The sequence below is a fragment of the Panthera leo genome, chromosome C1 (genome assembly GCF_018350215.1).
Source record: "Panthera leo isolate Ple1 chromosome C1, P.leo_Ple1_pat1.1, whole genome shotgun sequence".
Lineage (NCBI taxonomy): Eukaryota > Metazoa > Chordata > Mammalia > Carnivora > Felidae > Panthera > Panthera leo.
Genome location: NC_056686.1, coordinates 212,321,715 through 212,345,079, shown reverse-complemented (window position 1 = coordinate 212,345,079; position 23,365 = coordinate 212,321,715). Strand labels below are relative to the sequence as shown.

Genomic DNA, 23,365 nt, shown 5'->3' with positions numbered 1-23,365 from the left:
AGCGTCATCACATCTTTCACTTTTACAGATAGGCATTATTTCAAATGATATGGTATTTTATTAACAACACCTAAATCACAAGTGTGTTTCGAGAAGTCCGTGATAAAATGTGTGAAAAGCAACTATGCCGGGCACAAAACAGGTATTGATGATTTGGGCTAGAACCATCACCAACGTCACTGGCGGCGTGGCGGCGGTGCCCGGGGTCGAGAGACCGTCCGCCAATCCCTCCGGTCGGGTCGCAGCCTCTGATGCCCTGCGCCTCCCTCTCGGCTACGAGCAGGTGGCGGCCTCACCGGGTTAACTGAGCGCCTGGAACCTATCTACCCTTGCTCACGAGCGGGCAACGAGTGGCTGCTTTTATGACTGCCATTCACTTTCTCCGGACCCACCGACAAGGGTGTACCGGGACGTGGGACCACCCGCCAGGTCCCCAAACCTAACAGGACTTGCACCTTCTACTCTGCCAACCTGAACCGCCCACGAAAACCGACGAAAACCAACCAAGATGTCCGCCCTGTGCGCAGGCGCGGCATTAGTGGCCCTGGCTCGAGACCCCGCCCCCAGGCTCGCGCTCTCAGTCTCCTCCTGGGGCCCGCGTCTCGGATTGGCCCAGAGACTGTGCGGGCTCTGATTGGCCGACGCGGAGGCACGAGGGCTCCGTCTCCTTCCGGAGAGCGTTCAGCACGGGTTTAGAGTCCTGGGCGGCCGCTGGGAGGGCGCTCCGGGTCTGCTGGCGCCAGGGGCTTCCTGCTCGGCTCTGCAGTGCGCGGTGGCTCGCTGGGCCCTGGGTGGGCGGGGCCGCACCCCCGCAGTCGCCTGTAAAGGAGGGACCAGACTGTGCGGGTTAACTTGAGAAGTGGCGGCTCTAGGTTCTGGTGCGAGACTCCTCATTTGTGTTGTAAATTTGGACGGAGGTAGAGATGGACGCTGCTCTACTTAACACTGAGTTCTCAGTCTGGAAAGGTAAAGACATTTGAACTGTAGGTACTGATTTTTTACCTGTATGGGGGCTTTATTTTGGCCCGGTGTGCTTTCATTTGAGCAGTTGGTAGTGGAATTAATTTTTAAAAACATCGAAATTATTTGAAAACGCGTGGTGAAGGGAGCCGATGAGAGGGAAAGGGAGGAATTCTTGGAAGCTTGCCTAATACCTTGAGGAGTTACCATTTCTAGGTTTTGGCAGAAATCACGGTATGGGACATCTGACCTACAGACATTTACCAAAAATTATCTTTTTCGATATATTTTGTTACTCCCCAGTGTGAGCAAAATATTCCAAATATAACTAACTTTAGGATAAGGCCTAAATTTATTACAAGTAGAATTCTTACAAATAGAATTTATTGCAAATTGAAACTTATTGCAGATACTAGAGGCAAAAGGTACCTAGCATGGAATGTCAAAGGCCCTGTGATGAGCCTAATAATCTTGTCCATTGTAAGCAGGAAAGAAAGCAAGATGAACTGAAGAAAATGAGTTTTTTTCCAAAGGACATAGAATATGGGGAAGATGAGATGTCAGACGATGGAAGTAGAGATGAGGTAATTATATATACAGCACATGGCATAATGACTTCCTACTGTCAGAATCCAGAGTAAAACAGTTAAACTGCCTTGTTTAATCCCAAAAGTGGTATCCTGAACACTTTCTGACTAGTTTCACAAGCCCACCCTCTAGACTCAGTGCTAAAATCTGACAGTCACTTTTAGAAAAAAAAATTACAGACCACTCCCATGAGCATGGATGCAGAAATTCCAAACAGAATCTTATGGAGTCAACTACCCGCGTCCTGTAAAAAGAATAATGATACGTTGTGAGAAGTGAGGTTTGTTTCGGGGGAATGCAAAAGTGTTTTTTTTGTTTGAAAAGTGATATTGGTTGCCTGGAAATACTGGCTTGAAAGGAAATCTCTTGATTTGTCAGACTGCCCCATTAAATGTCTTTAGTTTGTTTGCCCGCCAAACATCTCTGTTTCCATATTTATTCTTTTGACAAACGTTTAGGTCCCTACTACATTCTCTGCTTCTGGCTGGGAGCCTCTGTATTAGCATTTGAATATGGACGGGTTTAAGTTAAGTCCTGAAAGAACTGAGGTGGATGAGTGAGGACACAGCTAATGAATAGTGAATGTTTCATGTCTGCAGCCACTGTGCTCGGGCTTAATGCATTAAGTGACCATATTAGGCAGGCGGCATCAGCCCCATTTTATAGATGGGAAAACAGATGTAGCCATTAACTAACTTGCCCATGGTTTTAGAACTAATAAGAGACACAGCCAGGATTATCCATGGTTCTGCAGAATCCAAAGCCCTTACCCCTTCCCAGCTCATTTTTTTTTTTTTTTGTCTTCCCCCCAAGCATTCGTTGTAAGAGGCAGTCAACAATCGTTTATTGTCCACTTTGAGCAACCAGTTGTATAAAAGAAACTTTCCTCAGCCCTATTCAGTCTAGTAGTTGTTTTAATCAATCAAAAGTAAATTATCCATACATACCGTTTGATTTTAATTTAAAACATTAAATATATATTCATTTACCAATCCTTTGATGTGGGACTAAGGTTTTGTCTTTGACTTTGGGTTCAGTATTGGAATAATTTGTCTTCCCTGTACAAAGTACACCCATAAGTGCATCTTCTGTAATTTGAAGGTTTTTTTTTTTTAAGTTTATTTTTACTTATTTTGAGAGACAGCGTGAGTGGGGGAGGGGCAGAGAGAGAGGGAGAGGGAGACAGAATCCCAAGCAGCCTCTGCACTGTCAGCACAGAGCCGGATGTGGAGCTTGAACTCTGTGAGATCATGACCTGAGCTGAAGTCAAGAGTCAGACACTTAACTGACTGAGCCACCCAGACGCCCTGAAGTTTGTTTCTTTTTTTTATTAAATTTTTTTTAAATGCTTATTTTATTTTTGAGAGAGAGAGACAGAGCATGAGCAGGGAAGGGGCAGAGAGAGAGGGAGACACAGAATCTGAAGCAGGCTCCAGGCTCTGAGCTGTCAGCACAGAGCCTGACGCGGGGCTCAAACTCACGAACCTCGAGATAATGACCTGAGCCAAAGTCGGATGTTTAACCGACTGAGCCACCCAGGTGCCCCAAGTTTGTTTCTTTAGAGCAAAGAAAACCAGAAAGACTACTAGTAAAGCGATTTGAATACTCCTACATATTTACCATTTTTTCCATCCTTTTATGGCTGCTCACCCACACCTAACCTGACTACAGGTTTTTAAGCTTTATCTAATATGTCCAAAGCATTCAACTTGGTTTTCATAGATTTAGTAACTTACTTTCTGCATGATTGGTTTGTATGATTTGGTTATGTAATTGAAACTGCAAATACGATGGTCACTTGCAGGTTTGGAACAAACGCAATTGATGCTTTTTAAGGATATACTTTAGCCATATGGAACAGAAATGCCTGGGTGTATTTTGAGTACCATAGAGGAACCTGCTAGCCACACATGCTTGGCATTTCATGGATGGCAAGTTAGTAAGTCCTGTTTGGAATTGAGACTGTCATTTAATCTAGCCATAGATATGTTATATGATGGTTAGACACAGTTAAGAGAACATCTAATGTATTATGATGGTCACTATACATTGCATTAGCTTTCCATACCGATCAGCCAGAAGGTTCTTGGTGAATGCAACTTTTTATTTTATTTTATTATTTTTTTAATTTTATTTTTTGTTTTTTAAAATTTACATTCAACTTAGTTAGCATATAGTGCAACAATGACTTCAGGAGTAGATTCCTTAGTGCCCCTTACCCATTTAGCCTATCCTCCCTCCCTCAACCCCTCCCGTAACCCTCAGTTTGTTCTCCATATTTATGAGTCTCTTCTGGTTTGTCCCCCTCCCTGTTTTTATATTATCTTTGTTTCCCTTCCCTTATATTCATCTGTTTTGTCTCTTAAAGTCCTCATGTGAGTGAAGTCATATGATTTTTGTCTTTCTCTGACTAATTTCGCTTAGCAGAATACCCTCTAGTTCCATACACGTGGTTGCTAATGGCAAGATTTCATTCTTTTTGATTGCCGAGTAACACTCCATTGTATCTATATACCACATCTTCTTTATCCATTCATCCATCGATGGACATTTGGGTTCTTTCCATACTTTGGCTATTGTTGATAGGGCTGCTATACACATGGGGTGCATGTGTCCCTTCGAAACAGCACACCTGTATCCCGTGGATAAATGCCTAGTAGTGCAATTGCTGGGTTGTAGGGTAGTTCTGTTTTTAGTTTTTTGAGGAACCTCCATCCTGTTTTCCAGAGTGGCTGCACCAGCTTGCATTCCCATTGGTGAATGCAACTTTTGCTTTGGAACTCAGACTCTGGTAGCTTAGAGGAAAACAGGAGTAGTCACATAATATTTTTCTTAGGCTGGTAAGCATGTAATGTGGTTCTCGACTGTTCACACTGGTCACCCTTGGTCATTAAAGTGTGGTTCTTATAATCCTTGATTAGTGCAGCATGTAGTAATACTGTTGCAATTAGATGAACTTTTAAGGTAACCAGAACCTAAAGCTGGCTCATTGAAATTATTTCATTAAAACTCTCATCTTTTGGGACACCTGGCTGGCTCAGTAGAGCATGTGACTCTTGATCTCTGGGTTGTAAGTTCGAGCTCCACGTTGGGTATAGAGATTACTAAAAACGAATAGATTTAAAAAATAAATAAAATAAAACCCTAATCTCTTTCACCTAACTTCCCTGATCCCACATCATTACCATGCCAGATGCACTGGTCCCCCTCATCTGCTTGCCTATAAATTGTGTTCATAATCAGTAATGCTAATCACATGTACTTATCTCTTCCTATGATGTGGATTGAGGGTTATATATATATATATATACACACCAGTTTGCTGGGGTTGCCTTAACAAAATATCACAGACTGGGTGGCTGAACAGCAGAAGTTTATTTGCTCACAGTTCTGAAAACTGGAAGTTGAAGATCAAGCTGTTGGCAGGTTTGGTCTTCTGAAGCCTCTCTCCTTGGCTTGTAAATGTCTGCTTTCTCGGTGTTTATTCATGTAGTCATTCGTCTGTCATCTGTGGCCTAATCTCTTATAAGGACAGCAGTCATATTGGATTAGGGCCAGTGTAACAACCCCATTTTAACTTAATTACTTCTTTAAAGGCCTGTCTCCAGATACAGTAATATTCTTTTTTTTTTTTTAATTTTTTAACATTTATTTTTGAGAGACAGAGCATGAGTGGGGGTGGGGCAGAGAGAGAGGGAGACACAGAATCCGAAACAGGCTCCAGGCTCTGAGCTGTCAGCACAGAGCCCAACACAGGACTCGAACCCACAGACGGTGAGATCATGACCTGAGCCAAAGTCGGATGCTTAACCGACTGAGCCACCCAGGCGCCCCCAGTAATATGTTTAGATGCTGGGGATTAGGACTTTGACATATGAATTTTAGTGGGATATAGTTCAGCCCGTAACACCAGTAATGCCTTCCCTGTATTATGACACGGTTCTAGGTAGCACTGGCAAGATAAAGACAGTGCTTCTCTTAATTGCCCATCTTGTTCTTTTGTGTATGGTGAAACTGCATTCAGTGCTTTACTAAAATTGTCATCTTTAGGTATCTAATTTTATAATACCATGCCCAGTTATTAGTAGCCGTGGGGTGGGAATTGATGGTATAATTAGAAAACATGAGACTCAATGTTTGGGGCTTGGCTCTCATTCCCGTGTATGTTCTAGTCGTCTGTTGTGGGAGGCTCTTCACTCTGATGTATATTTGTATGCAAAGATTTGGCACTCTAAAGGCATGTGGAGCCATCTAAACAGTAGTTGACTTGGCATATTTTCCTAGGGCAGTAGCTTGGATACTCCTAGAAACTAGTTCCTTCCCTGTAAAGATTCTGATTGGATAACTCTAAGTGAAGTCTAGGAATTTGTTTTTCTTTTCCTTTTTCTTAAGACGAGCACGTCAGGTGGCGCTGGGAGCTCTCTTACTGCACATTGAGAAGTTCATCTCAGATCAACATAGACATTGACAAATGTGCCTGACCAAATCTTGCCCTTGCTGACTGTATATGTGGCTGTAACCTCTTGGGCAGGGGGAGGACCTGCTTTCATTGTTGCTACTTCTCCTCCAGGCTGTCGTCCCTCAGAAAAATGGTGGGAAGGTTACTACCGCTCCAGAAAATAAAGTCGGGGGGAAAACGTCTCTGGCTCCCGTGGTTGCTGAGAAACTAACATCACCACACAGGAAGACAGCCACATGGGCCAAATTGCCAAAAGACAGGAGGAGTGCCAAGAAGAGAAGTGGGAACGATGAGGAGGAAGAAGATAAGAACACGGAGTTGGGCCAAGATGAGAAAGGTAACGAGTCCTCTTCCAGAGGCGTTCCTGGCTAGTGGCTACAAGATAGCAAGGGTCAGCCCTGTGTCCTTCCACATTGCTGTTAGAGGCGTTCTGCGAAGATACCCCCCTTCAGAAAGTTGCCGTGGCAATCCCTGGCTGATTTTTCAGGCCTGGCTTCATTGAGGAGGAAATCTCAGTGGACATTTGACCTCTGCTGTCCCCATGACCAGAATCAGTTTTCACTGAACATTATACATTGATTGTTTCTGTCGTGGTGCCGTGAGCCACGTGCGTTAATAGTCCCCCAAACTTAATTCTCAGTGACTTTGTTTTTGTCTTGATGGAATCTATGTAACATTTTAAATTGTATTGCTTCCAGGAGTGCCTGGCTGGCTCAGTCAGTGGAACATATGACTCTGAATCTCAGGGTTGTGAGTTTGAGCCCCATGTTGGGTGTAGAGATTACTTAAAAATTAAAAAAAAAGATACTGCTTCCAAATAAGTAATTATTATATTTTTATTAAAATACAATGGCAATGCATTTAAAGTTATTTCAAAATAAGAGGTTAAAGTGGCAGTGAATTTTTTTTTTTTTTTTTTTTGGTTTGTGCATTATAGCCAGATTTATGGGAAGTTTTTCTGAAAGAACAATTTGTTATTCTCATTCTTTTTTTTTTTTAAACTTTTTTTTTTTTTTAACCTTTTATTTATTTTTGAGACAGAGAGAGACAGAGCATGAACGGGGGAGGGGCAGAGAGAGAGGGAGACACAGAATCAGAAGCAGGCTCCAGGCTCCGAGCCATCAGGCCAGAGCCCGACGTGGGGCTTGAACTCACGGACCGCGAGATCGTGACCTGAGCTGAAGTCGGCCGCTTAACCAACTGAGCCACCCAGGCGCCCCTGTTATTCTCATTCTTAATAAGTCTGTCTAATTGATTAGGTAGGTTTTCATTTAGAATCTGAAAAAGAAGATGTGTATTCTACATGGGTCAGAGGGAGAAAGCTCTTCCTGTAGGGGTTGGGGACAGTGACTGAGGAAAAGGGCTGTGAGGAAGAAGAGGAAGAGGAAGGTCAGAATGACCTAAATCAGTTCAGTAGAGGGGTGGCCCGTATCAAGGAATTCAGGTTGTAAGGGAAGCCCTTGGGCAGAGGCTGTTGGATTTCTTTTAGGAACTTGAAGAACTTTCTGATTAGTTTATAAATGCTTTCACAAGTACTCTGACCAGATCTAACCTATGTGTTTTGTGAAGAGTAGACATACCATAGGTATGATATTTGTGATTAGAGTAAAAGCTTCCGGTTTACTCATTAGTGGTACAGACAGATCATTAAAAATATAGTATTCTGGCTTTTGCCCACAGAGCCTATCAAAAAAACACCTGATAAATGGAAGAAGGAGATGGCTAAACAGAAGGCTTTCCCTGAAATCAAAAAACAGAGATTGGAAGGTAACTTGTTTGTTGTGTTTTAAAGCACAAGACAAAACATGGAGACTTGCATACTGGTTAAGTGTAGATTTGATGTTTGTGGACAAGGCGAAAGCCCAAGTGATAAACAAGGGGATTTTTTTTGCAGTTTGGCGTTACAATATGCCAGAAACTTTAACGGAGTTTTCTTTTAGCATCATTGTTACTGAACTGTTTATTTGAGTTCTTTTCTTCCTTCCTTCCTTCCTTTCTTTCTTTCTTAACCTTTTTGTATGGCAGTTGAACCACCTGTAACTTTCAGACTGTTTGTTGGGAACCTGAATTTCAAAAAAACCGCTGCTGAACTAAAAACTGGTCTCAGTGAGTTTTTTGCTAAAAATGATCTCACAGTGGTTGATGTCAGAGTTGGCATGTCCAGGTAAATACTGATAGATGAAGAATGTTGAGTCGATCAGCCCAGCATTATTATCCCTGGAGAAATTACGAGTTCCCGTGTTTTTCTGTTTCATTGTGGGTTACCAGACTTCTGTCTCATCGGATCCTTCTGTTACCTGCTGTTCACCCTTTAGTGGGGTTTCACATCAGTCTCTGGCAGTCTCTGGCCCCCGTTGCCCCGCGGGGCAAACATTCTAAGATCCCCAGTGGATGCCTGACACCACAGATAGTACTGAACCCTGCGTATACTATGTTTTTTCTTTTACAACATACCTGTGATAAAGTTGAATTTATAACTTAACCACACTAAGGGATGAACAACAATACAACAAAATAGAACAAACGTAACAGTATACTATAATGAAAGTTACATGAATGTGGTTTGTCTCTCTCAAAATATTTTTACTCTGCTATGCACACCCTCTTTCTTGTGATGCTGTGAAATGACAAAATGCCTCCGTGATGAGATGGGGTGAGGTGCGTGGTATAGGCATTGTGACCTCGCTTTAGAGTGCTGTTGACATTTTGAAGCTAGGTCAGAAGGAGGATTGTCTGCTTCCAGACCACACAATTGACTGTGGATAACTGCAACCACGAATAAGAGGGACTACTATATTTAAAATCTTTCAGTGGCTCTTAGAAAATCCATTGTATTGGGGCATCTGGGTGGCTCAGTCAGTTAAGCATCTGACTTGGATTCAGGTCAAGATCTCATGGTTCATGAGTTCAGTTCCCATGTTGGGCTCTCTGCTGTTAGCACAGAGCCCGCTTCAGATCCTCTGCCCGCCTCTTTCTCTGCCCCTCCCCCACTCACATGCATGCACTCTCTCTCTCATAAATATAAATTTTAAAAAATTTATTTAAAAAAATCCATCATATTAAATTGCTATCCCATTTTTCCGATTGAAATGTTAAAATAATCCCGAGATTCTCCTTGTCTTTACAGAAACATATTTCCATGATTTTCTACAGTGAGTGATGTTATTTGCCCACGATTATTTTATTTTACTTTATTATTTCTTAAATATATTTATTTTGAGAGAGCACAAGCAAGGGAGGGGCAGAGAGAGAGGGAGAAAGAGAGAATCCCAACAGGCTCTGCACGGTCAACTTGGAGCCCGAAGGGGGCTCAAACTCATGAACTGTGAGATCACGTCCTGAGCCAAAACCAAGTCCAGCACTTAATGGACTAGGCCACCCAAGTGCCCCTGCCCAGAATTATTTTAAACTAAGCTGCACATTTAATCGTAGCCCCCTCGCTTTGGTGGCAAATACAGGTTCTGTATCACTTCTGCTTTTTTTGCCAAGTTGAATTTCATCTTTCTCACTTCTTTTTCATCAGAAGCATATTCCCTGGGTGTGAGCATATTTTATAGTACTCAGACTGTCTTAGGTAAAAACAAACAAAAAATAATAATAGTAACAGGGGCACCTGGGTGGCTCAGTCGGTTGAGCATCCGACTTCTGCTCAGGTCATGATCTGGCAGTTTGTGAGTTTGAGCCCCGTGTCGGGCTCTGTGCTGACAGCTCAGAGCCTGGAGCCTGCTTCGGATTCTGTGTCTCCCTCTCTGCACCTTCCCCGCTTGCACTCTGTCTCTTTCTCTCTCAAAAATAAATAAACATTAAAAAAAAATAATAATAATAATAGTAAACATTCATTGAGCACTCACTGTTCCAGGCACTGTTCTTCGTTCCTTATTTCTATTAACTCATTGAACCTGTTAAGACAATCCTCAGTGGTAATTACTGCTGTTCTTCCCATTTCACAAAGAAAATTTAGGCACAGAGAAGTTAAGTAATGTGCCCAACATCACACAGTTAGAAAGTGGCAGAGCTCGGAGTTGAACCCAGCACTCTGGCTCCAGAGCCTACGCCACAACTTTTGTCACATCGCTCTTACGGTTTTTGTTAACTGTTTGTTTGTAATTTGCAATAAATAAGAACCCTTTTTGCGTTAAAAAAAAAAAAATCTTTCTGTAATAGCCCTTGGGTTTGCTAATACATTCCTCATTAGGAGTGATATTTTTGTTCTAATTTACGAATGCACATGGATTTTTCTTAAAACAAAAATTCAAAACCTTACTTTTAAACTTCATTTTCTATAGGTTTTGGTTAAATTTGGTCAGTTGCTAAACAGAAAACTAATAAAGATTTCAGCAGGTGAATTTGCACTGACTTCATCCCTTGATCCAGAACAGGCTTTCTCCATTTTGGCACTATTGACATTTTGGGCCGGATAATTTGTGGGGGACTGTCCAGTTCATTGCAGGCTCTGTAGCAGTGTGCCTGGATTCTCCCCACTGAGTAGTAGAAGCACTCCCCCAGTTGTGACAGCCAGAATGTCTCTAGACATTGTCAAACTTGCCTATAGGTGAGAACCACTCCTTTGGTTACTTTATTGGCATTCTTATTGCTGGTTGGTGGAGCCTTAGTTTTAAATTGTAAATGACTCAGTGCTGATTTCCACTTTCACATCCAGTGTGACTAGCCAACCAGAAGTCATGTGCCTCTTGATCTTACTTGGTGCTTTTTTCCCCTTTTACATCTCTGTAGGAAATTTGGTTATGTGAATTTTAAATCTGCTAATGATCAGGGAAAAGCCTTGAAACTTAGTGAGACAAAGGTCCTTGGGAATGAAATTAAATTGAGAAAACCAAAAGGAAAGGAAGTAAAGAAAGGTATGTAAACAAGGTAATTTATTTATAGATAATTGTGGGGGCGCCTGGGTGGCTCAGTTGGTTAAGCGGCCGACTTCGGCTCAGGTCATGATCTCACGGTTCGTGAGTTCGAGCCCCGCGTCGGGCTCTGTGCCGACAGCTCAGAGCCAGGAGCCTGCTTTGGATTCTGTGTCTCCCTCTCTCTGCTCCTTCCCCACTCACACTCTGTCTCTCTCTCTCAAAAATAAGTAAACATTATAGATAACTGTGTATCTAGAAGACTCTGGGTCAGGAACTAGTAGTATTAGATTCTTTCTTATTGTGTACAAGTACTTAGTTACCACCAGGTCACCTGCTTCCACAGCACAAACTTTATCTGCATTGCTCTCACCCTGTGTGCTCTAGCTGCCTGGCTCACCTTCCCTGTCATTGCATCCTTTGTCTACAGTGCTCTCTGTCATTATGTATCTTTCCTTCTCTGCCATAATGTTCTCTGCAGGACTCAGTCCCTGACCACCTGCAGCCCATCCACAGAATCTCAGTTTAAAGGTCACTTCCTCAGATCAGAAAAAATTTCCCTTCCAGACTAGATTAAGTCTTTTTTTTGGGGAGGGGGAGGGGGAGTATGGGGGATTTCCTTTCCTTTCCTTTCCTTTCCTTTCCTTTCCTTTCCTTTCCTTTCCTTTCCTTTCCTTTCCTTTCCTTTCCTGTAATCTCTCCACTCAATGTGAGGCTTAAACTCACGACCCAGAGGTCAAGAGTTGCATGCTTTTCTGATTGAGCCAGCCACGCGCCCCTAGGTTAAGTCTTTACTAGATGTTCTCATTTCCCTTTTACTTTTCCTTCTTAGCACTTATCAGAGTTTGTAATTATGTGACTGTATGTTTGCTAGCCTTTTCCTCTAAAGCCACATTCCCGAGAGTAGAAACCTGTATTTTCATGTACCATGTAGCATAGGCCCTCACCCAGATGTGTGTTCAAACATTTGTTAAATGAAGGACTATGTATTGCTATTAACACTCCCTAACTCTTGGAGAAGTATTTTTCCTCCCTTGTAGAACTTTTGATGCTTATTAGATCTGAACTCAGACTGAAAATATGCTTTTGTGTTATATAGCTCGAAATACCAAAACACTTTTGATCAAGGACTTGCCTGATAAAGTCACTCAGCATGAGTTAAAAGAAGTGTTTAAGGATGCCTTTCAAATCAGATTGGTGAGCAAGGATGGGATGAATAAAAGGTGTGTTTTGTACCGGTGTTGAAAAACAATGTATTTCTACTGGGTTCAGACATAACAGAATTTCACTACATTCTCCCAAGTCACTTAGGCCTGATTTTAGAAAACAAAAGAGTAGTTATCCAACCTTTCTACCAGTAGGCATAAAAAACTGAAGGGGGCAGGGGCGCCTGGGTGGCTCAGGTCATGATCTTGCGGTTTGTGAGTTCAAGCCTCGCATCAGGCTCTGCAGCACAGAGCCTAGAGCCTGCTTCAGATTCTGTGTCTCCCTCTCTCTCTCTCTGCCTCTCCCCTGCTTGCACTCTCTCTCTGTCTCTCTCTCAAAAATAAATAAACATTAAAAAAATTTTTTAAAAAGGAAAAAAGAGAATAAAAAAAACTGAAGGGGGCATCATAAATGGACAGTCAGAAGTTTCTAGAAAACTGTAGTGGTGTCATTGAGAAATGAAGGCTTATGCTACCAAGTTCGAGACTGAAGATTGGAAGAATTCAGTCATAGATCATCTCCATTCTTCTCTCTCCAGGGCTGACTCCAGTAAAACAGCACACTTGGTGAATTGCCTGGACAGGTGGCCAAACAAGCATTGAATTGGCCCGTTAGAACTATGTTGTAACAGGGGCGCCTGGGGGGCTCAGTTAAATATTCGACTTCAGCTCAGGTCATGATCTCACAGTTTGTGAGTTTGAGCCCCGCATTAGCCTCTATTAATATAGCTCGGAGCTTGGAGCCTCCTTCAGATTCTGTCTCCCTAGCTTTCTGCCTCTCCCCTGCTCACATTCTGTCTCTCTCTCAAAAATAAATAAATATTAAAAAGACAACAACAACCTTAAAGCCATCATCGGTAAAAAAAAAAACAAACAAGTGGGGGGGCGCCCCTGGGTGGCTCAGTTGGTTAAGCCTCCAACTTTGGCTCAGGACATGATCTCACTGTTCTTGAGTTCGAGCCCCACACTGGGCTCTGTGCTGACATCTCAGAACCTGGAACCTGCTTCAGATTCTGTGTCTTTCTCTCTGCTCCTATCCTGCTTGTGCTGTCCCTTCCAAAATAAACATTTAAAAAAAATTTTTTTTTAAAAAGAACTGTGTTGTAATAATTAATGAAACACTAGCACTACGTATCTAGGCTTTGGTAGAGTAAGAGGGTGAATGTGGTGAAATCAGAAAGGATGGAGTAGGATGTATTTTGAAAGGAATTCTCTTTTTTTTTTTTAATTTTTTAATTTTTATTTTTTTTAATGTTTTTACTTATTTTTGAGACAGAGAAAGACAGAGCATGAGCAGGGGAGGGGCAGAGAGAGAGGAAGACACAAAATCCAGAGCAGGCTCCAGGCTCTGAGCTGTCAGCACAGAGCCCGACGCGGGGCTCGAACTCATGGACCGTGAGATCATGACCCGAGCTGAAGTCGGACACTTAACCGACTGAGCCACCCAGGCTCCCCTGGAATTCTCTTTTTTAAAAACCTTTTTAATGTTTATTTTTGATAGAGAGATAGAGTATGAGTGGGGGAGGGGCAGAGAGAGAGGGAGACACAGAATCCGAAGCAGGCTCCAGGCTCTGAGCCGTCAGCGCAGAGTCCGATGTGGGGCTCAAACTCACAAACTGTGAGATCATGACCTGAGTGGAAGTCAGACGCTTAACTGACTGCGCCACCCCGGCACCATCACCACCTCCCCCTTTTTTTTAAAGTAAGCTCAAAACTGCCTCATGTAAGGCTTGAAGTTAGAACCCTAAGATCAAGACCTGAGCTGAGATCAAGAGTGAGATGCTTAACTGACTGAGCCACCCACACAACCCTCTTTTTTTTTTTTTTTTTAAGATTTTGATAATTTTTTTTAAGTTTTTTTATTTTGAAAGAAAAAGAATGAGTGGGGAAGGGGCAGAGAGAGAGGGAGAGAGAGGATCCCAAGCAGGCTCTGTATCATCTGCACAGAGCCCTATGTGGGACTTGAACTCATGAACCGTGAAATCATGACCTGAGGCAACATCAAGAGTTGGACGCTTAATTGAGCCATCCAGGTGCCCATTAAAATTTTATTAATAAAAAATTTTAATGTTTATTTTTGAGGGAGGGAGACAGAACGTTGAGTGGGGGAAGAGCAGAGAGAGAGGGAGACACAGAATCTGAAGCAGGCTCCAGGCTCCAAGCTGTCAGCACAGAGCCTGATGTGGGGCTTGAACCCATGAACCATGAGATCATGACCTGAGCCAAAGTTGGACGCTTAACCTACTGAGCCACCCAGGTACCCCTATTTTAAGGCAGCCCTTAAGACTTTATTTTTAAGTAATCTCTACCCACTGTGAGGCTCGAACTTACAACCCCTAGATCAAGAGTCCCATGCTCCACCAACTGAGCCACTCAGAGGCGCCTATTTTGGAGGAATTCTTAATGAGGTGCAGCTGGCGTATCAGAGTTACAGATACATTTGAGTGAAAATTGTTGGAGTAGGTAAACTCTAAAATAGTCTATACCAGTATATTCTGAATAACATCTCTAGAAAAGAATCCTACCAATTCAGAAAACAAGTCTGAAAGGATGAATCCCATATTGTTAGCAATTAGCTATTGTCAGTGTTTTCTGTGAGGAGATTGGGGACTCTGCCATGCTTACAGTCAGAAACACTGGAAAACAACAAAAAGTTGCTGCCAAAAACCATAGAATTTCTCTAATGATATTTAAATAAGTTTTGATTACATATACTTAAGTCTTCAGAATCATTCCTTTACATGAAGAATTATTATAAAGGGGAGATAGCGGAAGCCAAGGAATCCATGGCCGTATTAAATAAAGCCTAATACCTATGTCAGAAGCGAGTGTGGTACATTCTTCAAGCATATTCTTACTCAGCAGATCCTTTCTACTTATCTTTCACCGAAGTAAGGTACAGGTTCATGAAGGTTTACGTTGAAAGTATGGAATCATAAAGTACTAGAGGAAGACATGGAGAATGTTTTTGTTTTATTTGTTTTTAAAGACTTTATTTTTAAGTAATCTCTACATCCAATGGGGGGCTGGAACTCACAATCCCAAGATCAAGAGTCACATGTTCTTCCAACTGAACCAGCTGGACTCTGCTGTTTGTTTGTTTTTAATCTTCAGCAGGGGAAGACCCGTTGAGTGTGACACAAATCCTGGAAGCCCTAAAAGAATAGATAAGTTTGACTGCATAAATATAAAGTATTTCTGTGTGGGGGAAAAAATCCCTTAAGCAAAGTCAAAAGACAAGTGACAAACCAGGAAAAAAAAATTGTAATTTCTATCAAAACTGAGGGCTAATAGGGGTGCCTGGGTGGCTCAGTCGATTAACCTTCCGACTTTGGCTCTTCGTCATGATCTCTCAGTCCATGAGTTCAAGCTCTGCGTCAGGCTCTTGCTGACAGCTCAGAGCCTGGAACCCGCTTTGGATTCTGTGTCTTCCTCTCTCTCTGCCCCTCCCCCACGCACACTGTGTCTTTCTCTCTCAAAAAAAAATAAACATTAAAGAAATGAAAAAAAAACAACTGAGGGCTAATTTTGTTGATAAAGTACATCTTACAAATCAATGAGAAAAAGACCAACAATCCAGTAAAAATATTGGCAAAGTATGAACAGGTAGGTCACAGAAAAGGAATTTTTTTTTTATGTGTATCTTTTTCCTTTATTTTTAAATTTTATTTATTTTTATTAACTTGTTTTATTTTTTATTTTTTTTAATTTACATCCAAATTAGCATATAGTACAACAATGACTTCAGGAGTAGATTCCTTAGTGCCCCTTACCCATTTAGCCCATCCCCCCTCCCACAATCCCTCCCTAACCCTCAGTTCTCTGTATTTAAGAGTCTCTTCTGGTTTGTCCCCCTCCCTGTTTTTATATTGTCTTTGCTTCCCTTCCCTTATGTTCACCTGTTTTGTCTCTTAAACTCCTCATGTGAGTGAAGTCATATGATTTTTGTCTTTCTCTGACTAATTTCACTTAGCATAATACCCTCCAGTTCCATCCACGTAGTTGCAAATGGCAAGATTTCATTCTTTCTGATTGCCGAGTAATACTCCATTGTATATATATACCACATCTTCTTTATCCGTTCATCCATCGATGGACATTTGGGCTCTTTCCATACTTTGACTATTGTTGATAGTGCTGCTATAAACATGGGGGTGCATGTGTCCCTTCAAAACAGCGCACCTGTATCCCTTGGATAAATGCCTAGTAGTGCAATTGCTGGGTCGTAGGGTAGTTCTGTTTTTAGTTTTTTGAGGAACTTCCATACTGTTTTCCAGATGGCTGCACCAGATTGCATTCCAAAAGGAATTTTGAACATAAGACACCCATCCTCATTCATACTAAAATAATTGTTAATTAAAATGTAATTTTAAGGGGCGCCTGGGTGGCTCAGTCAATTGGGCGTCTGACTTCGGCTCAGGTCATGATCTCACGGTCCTTGAGTTCGGGCCCCGCGTCGGGCTCTGTGCTGACAGCTTGGAGCCTGGAGCCTGCTTCTGACTCTGTGTCTCCCTCTCTGTGACCCTCCCGCATTCATGCTCTGTCTCTCTCTCTCTCAAAAATAAATAAACATTAAAAAAAATTTTTTTTTAAAAAGTCTACTCTTTAAAAAAAAATGTAATTTTAATTAATTTAATGTAGATGCAACTTCCTACCTGTTAGATGTTCACAGATCAAAAAATGTATCACCACAGTGCTAGAGGGTTGGAGAAACTGGCATGCTCGGACTTCGTTGGTAGAAGGGATATATTGGTGAAGTCTCTATAGAGATGAGTTAGTATCTGTTATAGTCGCACGTGCTGTTTTATCCTGTAGATAGAGTCAGACAAGTGTGACATAATGTGTTACAAAATTGGTTGTGCAAAATTAGAATTGACCTGAATATCTGTCAATAGAAAACTGACTAAAATTTTCTGGTAGATCCAAAAGATATTCTAGTATACAGTTGTAAAAAGAAGTGAAACAGCATTTTGTGTACTGATGGGAAATAATCTCCAATATAAAGGCAAAATATAGAACAGTGTGTGTGATGTTCTACTTTTTATGTAAAAATATAATGGAAGTTGTGTTTTGTGTACAAAACACAAATGTTAAAAACAGATCAAAGACCTAAAACAGAAGAGCTAAAACAAGACTGTGGCAGAAACACAGGAGTAAATCATTGTGATCTTAGGTTAGGGTGTTGCACAGGTGATGGAAGATTGACAGGTTGGGCTTTATTAAAATTAAAAACATTTGTACTTCAAAGGACACTATACAAAAAAACTCCACAGACTGGGAGAAAATATTGCACATCATGTGTCTGTTAAGGGACTTATCTTCAGAATATGTGAAGAACTCTTAGAACTCAATAATAAGACAACCCAATTAAAGAATGGGCAAAGGGCTTGGGGTGCCTGATGACTCACTCGGTTAAGAGTGTGACTCTTGATTTCAGCATAGGTCATAATCACAAGGTGTGGGATCGAGCCCCACGTCGGGCTCTGCACTGAATGTGGAGCCTGCTTGGGATGCTCTCTCTCCCTCTCATTCTACCCCTCCCTGCTTGCGATCGCTCTTTCTCTCAAAAATAAGTAAACATCTTTATTTTTATCATTTTTTACAAATAAACATTTTTAAAAAAAATGGACAAAGCGCTTGAATGGACATTTCTCCAAACAAGGTGTAAAAGTGCCCAATAAGAACATGAAAAGATGTTCGACATGAGTCGTTAGGGAGATGCAAATCAAAACCATGGTGTGATGCTACTTCACAACCAGTAGAGTGGCTATAAAAAATGGCAGGCCGTAACAAGTGTTGGCAAGGATATGGGGAACTTGGAACCTTCGTTCGTTGCTGGCGGGAACGTAAACTAGTGCCGTTGCTTTGGAAAACGGTTTGGCGGTTTCCGAAAACGTTAAACATAGAGTTGCCATATGGTGCAGCAATTCTGCCACTAGGTGCGCACCCAAAAGGAATGAACGCGTATATCCACACGTTTCGACAAATGTTCATATCGGCTTCATCCTTACTAGCCCCAAAGTGGAAACAACCCCAAATGTCCACCAGCAAATGAACGGATAAACAAAACGTGGTTCTTCCATGCAACGTAATACCGTTCTGTCATAAAAAGGAATGAAATAGTAACACATGCTACAACATGGAGAATCTGAAAAACATTCGGCTACGTGAAAGAAGCCACTCACAAAAGATTGCACGGTCCTGTGATCCCACTTGTAGGAGATGTCCAGAATAGGCAAATAGCATAGTGGTTGGGCCAAGGGTTGGGAATGACTTGGGAGAACGAGGAGTAACCACTGACGGGCATTTTGGGAGATGATAAAAATCTGCCGAAATCAGATTATCATGATGGTTATAGAATTCTATACCTACATTAGAAGTCGTTGTACGCTATTTTATTTTTAAGTCATCCCTGCACCCAACATGGGGCTTGAACTTACAACCTGGAGATCACGAGTCACATGCTTCACTGATGGAGCCAGCCAGGTGCCCCTCACTGTGCACTTTATTTATTTATTTTATTTTATTTTATTTTATTTTATTTTATTTATTTAAAAAAAATTTTTTTTTAATGTTTATTTATTTTTGAGACAGAGAGAGACAGAGCATGAACAGGGGAGGGCCAGAGAGAGAGGGAGACACAGAATCCGAAACAGGCTCCAGGCTCTGAGCTGTCAGCACAGAGCCCGACGCGGGGCTCGAACTCACAGACCGTGAGATCATGACCTGAGCCGAGGTCTGACGCTCAACGACTGAGGCACCGAGGCGCCCCCTCACTGTGCACTTTAAATGGATGAGTTTTATGATACATGAATTATATCTCAGTAAAGCTTTAAAAAATAGAGTGTGGGGCACCTGGGTGGCTCAGCCGGTTGAGCGTCCAACTTTGGCTCAGGTCATGATCTCACGGTTCATGAGTTTGAGCCCTGCGTCGGGCTCTGTGCTGACAGCTCAGAGCCTGGAGCCTGCTTCGGATTCTGTATCCCCCTCTCTCTGCCCCTCCCCTGCTCGCACTCTGTCTCTCTCTGTCTCAAAAATAAATAAAAACATTAACAAAAATAGAGTGTGTATATGTGTACATTTGCTTTTATATGTACAGCATGTTGCCTCTGAGGATAGAAATTGGGCAGAAGGCACACTGCACCATATCCTTTTCTACCTTTTGCCTTTTGAATCTTGTATGTGTATTACTAATTCAGAAGCCAAAAGTACTGAATGCTGACTATGCTTTCTTCTCCCCTCCACCCGGTCCCCACAATTGCAGGATCGCCTATGCTGACTTCAGATCACAGGCTGATGCAGAGAGGGCCTTGGAAGACAAGCAAGGAACAAAGATTGGAGGGCTTGCCATAGCTCTGGACCCTGTTGGAGAGAAAAGTCAAGGCCAAGAAGAGAGAGGCTGGAAGAACAGCACGCGGAGAAGTAAGGGACGCTAAAGCTCCGTAGACTGAAACTTGCCAGGGTCGGGTTGTCAGCCGGGTTCCCCAGAGAGGGGCTGGAATCAGGATAGGGACACTTTTTTGTTTTTTAAGTTTATTTATTTTGAGAGAGAGAGAGAGAGAGAGCAAGGGAGGGGCAAAGAGAGAGGGGAAGAGAGGATTCCAAGCAAGTTCCACGCTGCCAGCACAGAGCCCGACGCGGGGCTCAAACTCACGAACTGTGAGATCGTGGCTTGAGCTGAAACTAAGAGCCGATGCTTAACTGACTGAGCCCCCCCAGCGCCCCTCAGGATAGGGACACTTAAATACAATTTCTCCCTGTATTAAAAATGGGTAAGTCCTCCTCAGATCAAGTTAATGAGTATTGTCCTAGTTAACTGTAACCTTGAAGTCTGCAAAAACACAGCACTTTGAGATACATCAGCTTAGCTCCCCTTCTTGGGGGCTCTCTAGGATTGTGTTTGGACAGGTTCGTAAAGCTGTGGTTTCAGAAATTAGATATTTAATTCTCTTCAAGTAGAGTTTTTGTCAGGTTTAAACCAGAGACCCCAAACGAGTCCCTAATCTGCCTAATCTAGTGAGTAGTCATAATGGCTGCTACAGTATTTACAGGGAGAAAAAACCCCACAATTTATTATGAATATTTTTAAAAATCAAGAAATTTCACATAGAAATCTGGATTTCCAGCTTCTTTTGCTGCTGCATCAGAAAATCTGGTGTCCCTGGGGCTGCATTCCTACATGTCTGCAGTCGTCTGCACAGGAAAATCAGAGGCTTCCTCTTAGCTGTTGACTACAACCCCCACCATTCACTAAGTTCTTCCCTAACTGAAGGAGCGAACAGCACACTTACACTTTGCAAAAATAGAGTCAGTACTTTTTTCTTGCAAAGCATTAGCGAAGGTGACATGTTAATATTTCTTATGCATTTGTCTCTTTCAAAAGTGGGAAAACGGAAGCTAGAACAAGAAAGCCACACATTTCAAGAAAAATGGGAGCGAGCCTATTTCTTTGTGGAGGTAAAGAATGTCCCTACGTGTTTAATATGCAAACAAAGCGTGTCTGTGTCGAAGGAGTATCACCTCAGACACCATTATGAAACAAACCACAGCAGGAACCATGAGGGATATACAGAAAAGATGCGTGATAAAAAACTAAATGAGCTGAAAAAAAGACTGAAATTTCAACACGATGTCCTTTTGAATGTGAATAAAATAAGTGATGCTGCTATGAAATGCAGTTATGTATTAAGTGAGAAAATTGCCCGGGCATCCAAACCTTTTACAGATGGCGAGTTTATAAAGGAATGTCTATTGAGTGCCGCGGAGATTATGTGCCCTGAACAGAGACACGCATTTGCGAACATAAGACTAAGTGCTAATATTGTTCCGCGGCACGTTGGCGATGTGGCTGGGAACTTACAGGACAAGTTGCGAGGAAAAGGTAAATCATTTGTGGCTTTCTCCATTGCAGCTCATGAAGGGGCTGATGTAGATAATGCCCCCCAACTGGCTGTATTTATTCGTGGTGTTGACGAAACTTTTGATGTGACCGAAGAGCTTTTGGACATGGTACCCATGACAGGCACCTCATCAGGAAACGAATTATTTGTATGTGTTGAGGAAAGTCTTAAAAAATTTAATGTAGACTGGTCGAAATTAGTCAGTGTTAGCACCGATGGCAATTCTGCACTGGTTGGTGTTGAACAACTTGTTACAGAACTTAAATCTAAGGTGTCAGGGCTTTGCAAAGACACAGAGCTTAAGTCTGTGCACGGCCTCATTCTCCAGGAGTCACTTTGCACTAAAAAGTTAAAAATGGATCATGTCATGGACATAGTAATTCACACCATAACCTGGATACGTTCCCATGGCTCAGACCACAGAGAGTTCAGTGCTTTGTTCAGTGAGTTAGATGCACAGTATGGAAGCTTGTTCTCCGTGGGACTTAAGTGGCTGAGTCGTGGCATGGTGTTAAGGCGGTTTTTCGAACTGTTGGAAGAAATTGATTTTTTCATGTCTTCTAAAGGAAAACCTGTTCCCCAGCTTACTAGCAAAGATTGGGTCAAAGACTTAGCTTTTCTGGTTGACATTATGACTTACCTAAACATGTTGGATATCTCCCTGCAAAGGCGTTCACAAGTGGTTACGCAGATGTATGACTCAATTCACTCGTTTTTAATGAAACTGTGTCTTTGGGAGACTCATTTGGCAAGGAACAATCTGGCCCACTTCCCCACGCTGAAATTAGTTTCCGAAAATGAAAGAGATGGCCTGAACTATATTCCCAGAATTAAAGAGTTGAAGACTGAGTTCCAAAAACGGTTCTCTGATTTCAAACTTTATGAAAACGAGCTGACATTGTTCAGTTCACCTTTCTCAGTTAATATTAACAACGTGAGCGAGGAGCTACAGATGGAGGTTATTGAACTACAGTGCAACACGATACTGAAAACGAAATACGACTGTGTCGGAATCCCAGAATTCTACAAACACCTTGGGAATGGTTACCCTAAATATAAAAACCATTGTGCAAAGATTCTGTCCATGTTTGGAAGTACCTACGTTTGTGAGCAGCTATTTTCAGTTATGAGACAACAGAAAACTACTAAGTATTGCCCCCAGTTAAAAGATTCAGGGGTGACTTCCCTGCGGCGCGTTGCTGCACCAGATACACACCCTGGCGTCGAATGACACCTCGGGGCTTAAGATAGGAGTGTCACGTTTTGGATTTCAAATCTAAGGAGTAATACATTATGAGACTTTGATTATTTCTATTTCCAAATTGTATTTGTTCACTGTCGAATTTAAACCACAATCTCTGGCATCCTACGTTTGTATCTTATCACGTATAAAATAACGTTTGATTATACCTTGGCCGTTTATTTTTCCCCTGCCGTACCTTTCTGGCCCTGAAGAGTGATTCACGTTGGTAAACCTCTGCCCTAGAAGCAATCGCATTTTTCCCAAAGGCACTTGTGAACCGGGGATGTGAACCAGGGAGTCCGCTGGATGAATGGGGTGTTTAGATGCCTAGAGCAGCTCTGTCCCCAAGGATGACAGACTCAGCCCCCTCCCTGGAGAGAGCTGGGACCGCATAGCCAATACTGGCCCCTCGGCTTCTCTTTTGGTGCTTCCATTTTGCATTTACACATTTCTTTGAAATTTCAATGTTGTTGGTCAGCATTAGAAGAAGTTGTGGCTGGGCCCACAGCCATTCTGCCTCTCACAGGCACGGATAGGCATTTCCTCCCCATCAGGGCCGCCCCCAAGGGGATGCAGAATGAGGTGTCCGTGTGCGGAAGAGCTTATGAGCATCATTCTGGGGAGAAGGCCCATAGGTACCAGCAGCCCCTTACAAAGGTCTGTGACCCAAAATGTGTTTTTCCACTGTGAAATTGGGACATGACTGCTCACTGTTACAGACACTGTATTTTAAATAGTCCAATTATGGGGCGCCCGGGCAGCTCAGTTGGTTAAGCGTCCAACATCGGCTCAGGTCACGATCTCACGGTCTGTGGGTTCGAGGCCCATGTCGGGCTCTGTGCTGACAGCTCAGAGCCTGGAGCCTGTTTAGGATTCTATGTCTCCCTCTCCCTCTGCCCTTCCCCTGCTTGTGCTCGCTCGCTCTCTCTCTCTCTCTCAAAAAAAAAAAAAAATTTAAATAGTCCAATTATGAAAGTGAAATGTACTTATTGTAGAACATTTGGAAACTATAAAGAAATAGAGGGAAAAGTCTATAATGTCAACAACCAAAGGTAACCCCTATAAATATTTAAATATGTTTGTTTCCTTTCACTTCCTATGAATTATTTTATATGGTTGAGTCCGTTATGTCTGAATCATTTTGTGTTCTGTTC

General features: G+C 42.3%; 1 protein-coding gene across 4 annotated transcripts; it reads left to right on the top strand.

Annotated features, from left to right (window-relative positions):
• The first annotated feature begins 703 nt into the window (after positions 1-703).
• On the top strand, positions 704-22,995 carry LOC122226770 (general transcription factor II-I repeat domain-containing protein 2-like). Of its 4 annotated transcripts, XM_042950496.1 has the most exons (7): positions 3,441-3,487; positions 6,119-6,344; positions 7,688-7,774; positions 10,742-10,866; positions 11,963-12,086; positions 19,333-19,490; positions 20,452-22,995. In XM_042950496.1, the coding sequence occupies exons 5-7, from the start codon at positions 12,076-12,078 to the stop codon at positions 22,197-22,199; spliced, it is 1,917 nt and encodes a 638-aa protein (XP_042806430.1). In that variant the 5' UTR covers positions 3,441-3,487; positions 6,119-6,344; positions 7,688-7,774; positions 10,742-10,866; positions 11,963-12,075; the 3' UTR covers positions 22,200-22,995. The 4 variants fall into 4 exon arrangements, 2 of the variants coding, with proteins under 2 accessions (XP_042806430.1, XP_042806431.1); XR_006205756.1 differs by lacking the exons at positions 3,441-3,487; positions 11,963-12,086; positions 20,452-22,995 and adding an exon at positions 704-966 and having other exon boundaries at positions 19,333-19,412; XR_006205757.1 differs by lacking the exons at positions 3,441-3,487; positions 7,688-7,774; positions 10,742-10,866; positions 11,963-12,086; positions 20,452-22,995 and adding an exon at positions 704-966 and having other exon boundaries at positions 19,333-19,418.
• The last annotated feature ends 370 nt before the right edge of the window (positions 22,996-23,365 follow it).

Excerpts from the sequence above, each read along its gene's own strand:
- LOC122226770 (XM_042950496.1), top strand. Across the intron at positions 19,491-20,451 it reads GAAGAACAGCACGCGGAGAA|TGGGAAAACGGAAGCTAGAA; the intron begins GTAAGGGACGCT and ends CTCTTTCAAAAG.